Source organism: Anarrhichthys ocellatus, unplaced genomic scaffold (genome assembly GCF_004355925.1).
Source record: "Anarrhichthys ocellatus isolate YVR2014 unplaced genomic scaffold, GSC_Weel_1.0 scaffold39, whole genome shotgun sequence".
Classification (NCBI taxonomy): Eukaryota; Metazoa; Chordata; class Actinopteri; order Perciformes; family Anarhichadidae; genus Anarrhichthys; species Anarrhichthys ocellatus.
The window spans coordinates 1,889,289-1,897,350 of NW_022280069.1; the positions used below are offsets into that span (position 1 = coordinate 1,889,289).

Here is an 8,062-nt window from a genome sequence, read left to right on the forward strand (position 1 = left end):
TATATATATATATATATGTATGTATATGTATATGTATATATATATATGTGTATATGTATATGTATATGTATATATATATGTATATATATATATATATGTTTTTTCCAAAAGTGCACCCTATCGCCTTTTGAATAGGATTGTTGTACAGATCACTGTTTTCTATCACGTTCAACAACATCTTTGTGTTTTCTGAATTGTGTGGACTACAGACGAGTATCTTGTATTTTCAAGATCAAACACTGGAGTGTCATGGAAATGCTTGTGAAGCCCATTTACAATGTCAATGTGAAAACACATGCAAGTTAAATTCAAGAAGGAATTAACATCAAAAAGCCAAAAGGTTCAGAGTTCTAAATCAAGCACCGTCGGACTGTTTGAATCCATTTTAGTTATTCATTTAAACATCTTATAACGTTCGTCCTTCTCTTCTTCAGCAGTGAGAAACGACAGAAACAGCAGGAAGGGGAAGAAGGAGGCGGTGAAGATGACCATCATGGAGACGTACGAGCTGACGGCGGAGCTCGGCCTGATAGTGGAGAAGATCTGCAGGGCTCACAGAGAGACCTTCCCCTCTCTCTGCCAGCTGGGAAAATACACCACAGTGAGTCACGACGTGACAAAAATGTTCCTCTGCAGAGAGAAAATAATCTGCAAAGCTGTCATCTCAAGCCAGTGCTTCATCTGATTTAGAAGTATTTTGTGGTTAATAGTTGAAGGATTGCATGAATTTAACAGATATTTATGTTGTGGCTGCCAACAGAAGATAAAACACAACAGGAAATATACGTGGAAGTGGCTGAATTGTCTTTAAACATTGCTGTATAAAGGTCTTTTCAGACCAAATATATCACACGTCCATTAAAAAAAGAGGATGCAGATAAAAACAAACCAGCTAATAAAATAGTGAATTTTTTGATCAATAGTTATTTTCGGATTTTAATGTCATAATTCTGTTCAGAATCTGTTTTTTTAAATCTTCTATTATTCGGCCATATTGCAAGAAATTAGAGCTTCTTTGCCGAACTTTTTAGCTCGTTAGCTGGCAAACAATGTCACGTGTCGTTAAGGAATACAGAGCAGCCGAAAGTTAACGGTTCCCTTTCTTTTAAAGTCTAATAACTAGGTCCAGACAGCACACAAATATACTTATTTATTTTAATTTGGGTAAGCAAGCATCTCCATATTGATTAAACTGTATTTGATTTTAAGAAACAGCGATCAGCTTAGTTTCAGATCTGGATTTACTCATTCTCAACCTAGCTTTGATAAACTCTGATTAGAGCTCTTCTTCGATCAAATCAATTATATTTGGTGCAACTCCGCCTATAAGTGTCAAGAATGTAGTCGTTGTGAAAGGTATGCTTTAAAACCAGACCATATAGTACAAGTGATAGCATAACATCAATTATTTATTATTTTATTTATTATTTATCATTGTACGTAATAGTCTTTTTTATTATTATCATTATTATTAGTGGAAGCATTTGACCCATGCAGTCTACATCTCACAGTGTAGTTGCGCAACATAACGAACCTGAAATTGCACGTGAGTTTGCTTGTGAGTCATTATTGCAGCTAATGAGCACGTGGCACCTTATGGCAGCGTCTGTCACCAGTGCGTGAATGTGTGTGGGTGAAAGGGTGAATGCTGGCTCGTGTTGTAAGGCTCTCTTAATGGTCTCTATATAGGTGCAGTCCATTAATTTACCACATCAGCTCTCTGTCTTCCTTATAATCTGACCGCTAGGCCTTGTAGTAAAGTCCATGTTCTACATTTAATAAACACATTCACACTCTGTTCAGTCCAGCCATGAATGATAGAAACCAGTGCAATGAAGCTCAGCGTTTACACTCGTTTCAACAACATGCTTCTTTGGCGCCACCAACAGGAAATGTGACCACGCTGTAACTTTTCTACGCAGTATTTGCAGTATTGTAGTAATGAGCTCCAGTGTGGAGAGTTGAGTGTGTCTTTATTATCGTGAAAACGATGAACCAATGACTGTGAATATTCACGTCGGCCTCGGTGCAAACTGTCAATGAATATTCTATATTTTTGTGAAAAGGCCTTAAAGCAAGTAATAGATTTATAAAGAGGACTTTTGTGAATGGAAATGTGTTCTATGTTACTCACGAGTCTCCCCTTTACAGTTTTTTGCATGCAGTATAAATGTGTTATTTTCACCTCATTTAAAAATGGTTTATTTTAATATTTCTGCATGCTAGGGTCCCTAAACAGGAGATGTGAGGCTTTACTAGGTATATTGACAATAAAAGGTGTTTCTGAGCAGCTTCCAGAACAGAAGTGCTCGCCCTCCAATCAACGAAAAAAACAATTCTCGCAGAAATCTCCAAATTTCAAAAGGTGTTGACACCACATCATAGCATGACTCTTTCTATGGAGTTCCTCAGGGTCTTGGTCTCTTAATGTGGACTTTTCGAGGGATTTCTGATCATATTTATCAAGTCAAAAATGTTTAAATTTAGCACCAAACCTGTGTAATAAATGGTAAAAAAACAGGTCTATGTGGGCAAAAGCATTCCTGTTTATAGGCAGATGTATTGAGGGGAAGAAAATCGTCACAAATAGCAGCTGCACCAGATTTACCAGTCGGGACCAAGGTTAGTAATTGCTAGTGAAACTGTATACTCACGCAGATTTAAAAGAAATTGGGCAGGGCTTCTGCGACTCAACAAAAACAAATACAGAGAGAACACGATGTACATTCAAACTGTGACACACGTGCAGCATAAACAGGAATAACTTGTGCCTTCGTGACAAAAGCCAGAAACTCCCTCAGTCAATCCAAATGGTATTAATGTGTCTGGGTGTGCCCTTTGCACACATTCTTAACCGCTTGGCTTGTTGCATCAAATGTTTGTGGTTTGAGTCAGCAGAAGTGAGCGATTCCTGGATCAGTGAAATCAAGAAGAGAAAAGACATGTTCCAAAGAACTTTTGTTCCTGGTTTGAGATTTATCTTAAAGACTCTAAAATCACTTAATGTGCCTCAATGAAATACCTCAAAAGGTATATTTTAAGTAGTTTTACTATATATTTATGCTTTTTGTTTATTTTTATTGTTAAAGATCCTCAATTGCAATGACTTTAAAAGTCACAGCAGAAAATGTTGTGAATTTTTATCCACTGAGCTTAAAAAGATGCTGTTTTTAGTGATTGGACTTGACCCCTGACCCTATTTCTCACTTGATTTATTCCCTCAGTAAACATTGTCAACATGAGTTTAAGGTCTCAATCTCTAGTTTCAAGTCTTCTTCAATACATTAATAAATAAATTATGGTCCATTTAGAGTCAAATATACCAAAAAGCGGTGTTTGCTGCTACCAGAGTCATATATGGCGTCTCTACGTCACTCCTCCACAGTCCAAATATGGTCACTCCTTGCAAAAACAACCAAGATGGCGACGGCCAAAATGCTTAGGAGTTGATGGAGACAAAACAGAGTAAAAAAAAAAAAAAGACTAAATATTGGACTGACATTCATCAGATCTCTTAAACACGGCGCTAAATGAATGCGAACACACATTCACCATATCAACTTTATAAGGTGTCTTTGTTTTGGCCCCCAAAATGAAAACAATGAACGCTGCTTTTGAAAGTTAGATTATTATTTTGTGGTTATTGAGTCAAGTGAAGATGGATTTAAAATGTCTGCACACCATCATCACACAATGAAAATAGTGTGTTTTGGTGGTGAAGTTGGACTTACATCTCTGATCACATCATGTCTTTTTTTAAAGTGGCGTTCTGAAACGCTAAATATCTCAAACAACATCTTCTTCTTTTCTCCTCCATCCAGAACTCCAGCTCAGACCACAGGATCCAGCTGGACCTCGGGCTGTGGGACAAGTTCAGCGAGCTCGCCACCAAGTGCATCATCAAGGTGGTGGAGTTCGCCAAGCGAGTGCCCGGTTTCACCGGCCTGACCATCGCTGACCAGATCACTCTGCTCAAAACCGCCTGCCTGGACATCCTGGTACGTCTGTGTGTTTCCTAAAATAACTTTCTGCTTCAAGACTTCCAGGTGTTCTAACAGAGACTTTGTGACGACAACTCAAGTTTTATTTTAACTGATTCAAATATTTGTCAGAGCCTTCCTGCATCACGATCTGATACTTATCCCGAGGTTAAACACATTCATCAAATCCGTCTTTCTTTTCTCCTCCTCTTCCTCGCTCTGTTCTTCTTCCATCCAGATCTTGAGGATTTGCACTCGCTACACTCCCGACAAGGACACCATGACGTTCTCCGACGGGCTGACCCTGACCCGCACTCAGATCCACAACGCCGGTTTCGGACCGCTGACGGATCAGGTCTTCACGTTTGCCGGCCAGCTGCTGCCGCTGCAGATGGACGACACAGAGAGTGGCCTGCTCAGCGCCATCTGTCTCGTCTCTGGCGGTACTGAAGCTCGGAACAATATACAACCTTTATTTTTATAGTTTGGGGGGAGCTTTTCCTTCAACAACTAAATATTCTCTGGTGTTTGTTTGAACAGACCGACAGGACCTGGAGGAGCCGTCTAAGGTGGAGGTGCTGCAGGAGCCGCTGCTGGAGGCGCTGAAGGTTTACTCCCGCAAACGGCGGCCCAGCATGCCCCTCATGTTCCCCAAAGCCCTCATGAAAATCACTGACCTGCGCAGCATCAGCGCCAAAGGTCAGAAAGCAAAGCCCTGCTAGTGGATCATTCTCCAGAAAGGCTTTTGGATTATTGCAGAAAATAAACTCTGAAGCAAACACAAGTTTGCGATACTTGTTCGTTCAGCAAGATAATCTTCACAAATGGATACCAGTTTTATGATTTTCGAAGGGTTTTTTGCAATCAAGAGAAGTAAAAAGCTAACGTTAGCCTATAAATAAACTACACTATGGTCGCATGCACACAAAGAGGCTGTGAAGGCGGACTAGTTAGCGTGATGCTATTTAAAAGTCTCATTTAGCCTTTTTTAAGACACGTAAAAGCCTCAAAATTCACGAGAAGAGTAATAGGGATGAGACATTATAGGATTTTATCACGGATCACAATTAAAAACACTGGCAATAAGTGGATCGTGGTGAATTTCCATTATTGACATTATTGTGAATATCCTCACAAGAGTGACTTCAAAAAGCTGTTTGATTGTAGCTATTTTTTTTTATTGATTTATCCTCATGACCATATGATTTATGATTACCTTATTTGTTTGTTTGTTTTTCACAAAAAAATATGTTCAAAAAAAAATATATATATATAATATTTGTTTCTTCACCTAAAGTAAAGTGGTTCCATTATTTTTATTTGCCATTTTCAGAGTTTTAAGCATATTCTGATGATTATCGGGATAATAACGTTAATCACAATAGTGACATGAAATATTCATATCGTCCCATGCTTAGAGGGGTATTCACTCGTGTGTTTTATATCGTAGAACATAACGTGAAACTTTCTTTTGCGTGTGTTAACCACAGACCTTGTTTCAGGCATCGAACCAAAAAAAAACATTCAAACACTCTTTGACTTTAACACGAGGGAACTTATTTGCAGCTCTCCGTAATGACAACAACTGGCACTAATGTGTGCTTTCGTTGCTCCACAGGAGCGGAGAGGGTGGTGACGCTGAAGATGGAGATCCCGGGCTCCATGCCCCCTCTGATCGAGGAGATGCTGGAGGATCTGCAGAACCTGGAGAAACACTCCGAGGAGAGCAAAGTGGAGGCAAACAGCAGCCAGCACACACACACATCATCTCCTCGCAGCACATGAACTCCTCTGATGTCTCACTCTGAAGCCGCTCAAAGAACATTGTCTCCCGTCTTCCCTCCCCAGAGAAAAACGCTAACAGTATAAACTAAAGACGCAGCCCAGAGGGCTACTAGTGTCTTACCTCAGTATCACAGTTTGAAGAAGAGATTCAGTTATTACGCTGATGAACAAAAAGCTAATTTCTGCCTCAAAGTGGGAAAAAAAAAGAGAACGATGCAGTAAAGTTTTAAAATGTATCACAGTTTCCTTTTTTAACCCCTTCCTGGCAGACACCTCATAACCACCGGGAATCACACAGGTTTCTACTGTATTTATACTTGCATGGATTACTTTTACCTCATTTAATAACAACGTCTTTAGCTTTAGAGTAGCAGAGTTATTAAACATATGGACTTAAAACGCCTACCGGTTGTACACGCAATGTATTGTTTTCCATATGTGTAAAAAAGAAAGCTCTGGACTAACTGTTTGACCATATTTGAAGAGGTGGGAAAAAAGCAGATTTGTCTGCACAAAAGGGAAACGTAGAAGCTCATACTCGTAAAGGTGAATGTCCATAACCGGCATTGACAAAGTTCACAAACGTATGTAACAGAAGTACAGAAAACCACTGAGCCTCGGAACTAAAAATTGAGAACATATTCAGTGACGAATCTTTGAACTTAACTGAACGAAATGATTGAAATAAGTAAAGTGATTCGTCACACAGTGGTTGTTTTCTGTAAAATGTGATAGGGCTGTAAAATGTATTGATTTTATTTAAATTCACAATATGGCCGACTGCAGGAGGCGCAATATTTGGCTTATTTCAATTAAGAGAAATGTGTCAAAATACCATTTTAAATGACATATATGTCCTTGTCTACCCATCATATTCTACAGACTTAAGAGAACATCTTTGTTTGGTACAAATCCCTGAAAGAATCCCTCCATAATCATTTTTAAAATGTTTGTTCAATGAAAATGAGAATGATGTAAAAATGATCATTCCTTCTAATATTGCAAATATTATTTACTACTGCAATATCAAAAAGTTCAGCCGTAAAATGTGATACATTGCATTGTTGGATTGTTTGCAAACAGTAGTGTATACACTATAAAATCCACTAATTTCACACAAAATGAAATGTCGCATGGTGAATGTAGAGCTCTGTATAGTAGATAGGAAGTGGTTTCGGACGCAGCCTAAGAACGCTGGTTCCTTTGCGACCTCACAGTGACACAAGAAGTAGTCCCTGCACAAAACTCTGCCTGTAAAACCACAAACTGTTGTGTTTACACTTTGTTTGGATCAAATGGAACAAGAAACAAACGAGACGTAACATGTTAATTAGTGAGGTTCAGACGTGTCGGGATCAAATATAGCTCCACTGTAAGTAAGCTAACACAACTTTATTCTTTCACATATATTCTACATGCAAAGTTTTAATCCCAGATGTTATTGTGAGGCCTGGGTGTTTACCGAAACGTTTGATTTTCAATATTAATAATGAAAACATCCTCGTTTTTAAAGTTGTTTGAAACACATTGTTGTTTGCGATTGTCTTATCACAGATAGCCGTCTATTAGTTTTGCCGAAGTGAAATACAGTTTACTGTAGAAATAACACGAATTCAAATGAAAGAAAACTTGCAACAGGATAAGAAGGATTATGGGAAAAATAGTCAAATGTTACAATACGTACAGCGGCTTTTATATTTAACATCAGAAACTTAAATGACATTCGTGCCTCAAGAAATGTCAAGAAAGGATGCTTAAGTTAAGTGTATAAAATATCTACTGTAAGCAACAAAAGCAAGCAGCCTGTGTACTTTAAGAACTCACGTGCCTACTCCAGATGTGCCAACGTCTTCCATATTTTGTGAATTTTACATATTTTGCCAATTTAACCTGGAACATTTCATCCGTTTCATATGTTTTGTTGTTGTTGTTGTTGCACTATTAAAGTCTCGTGTATATGATTTTTATTTTGCTGTGTCATGTTTTTGCTGAAGCTGCCTTGCTTTTGTCATTTCTGAGGCGACACAGCAGTTCATGTTTTAATGTTGTGGAGCTGTGAGGTTGTGTGAGGCGAGCTCGTCTTCTGTCAATAGCCGGGCTCGTACTGCCCCCTGTGGCCCCTGCAGGGAAACTGCACTACAGCACAGTTAATAGTCAAAATTGCATCCACTGACTTTATCTGTTCAGCGGTAAAGAAATACAATATTTAAAGAATAACAAGCTCATTTTAAGGCTTTTCACGTATCCTTTTTTTTTTTACTACAGTAGAATTAGCAATACCACAGTGTGAGTGCCTG

At 38.7% G+C, this 8,062-nt stretch overlaps 1 protein-coding gene across 2 annotated transcripts in view; it reads left to right on the forward strand.

The window, feature by feature from the left end:
* LOC116394450 (retinoic acid receptor beta-like) overlaps positions 1-7,589 on the forward strand; it is a 15,135-nt gene extending 7,546 nt beyond the window's left edge. The window contains exons 4-8 of one of the 2 annotated variants that reach the window (XM_031867542.1): positions 435-601; positions 3,822-3,998; positions 4,219-4,423; positions 4,521-4,679; positions 5,599-7,589. In XM_031867542.1, coding sequence (XP_031723402.1) covers positions 435-601; positions 3,822-3,998; positions 4,219-4,423; positions 4,521-4,679; positions 5,599-5,765 — 875 coding nt within the window. In that variant the 3' untranslated portion in view covers positions 5,766-7,589. The remainder of the gene's footprint in view (positions 1-434; positions 602-3,821; positions 3,999-4,218; positions 4,424-4,520; positions 4,680-5,598) is intronic. The other variant, XM_031867543.1, reaches the window with a different exon arrangement.
* The last annotated feature ends 473 nt before the right edge of the window (positions 7,590-8,062 follow it).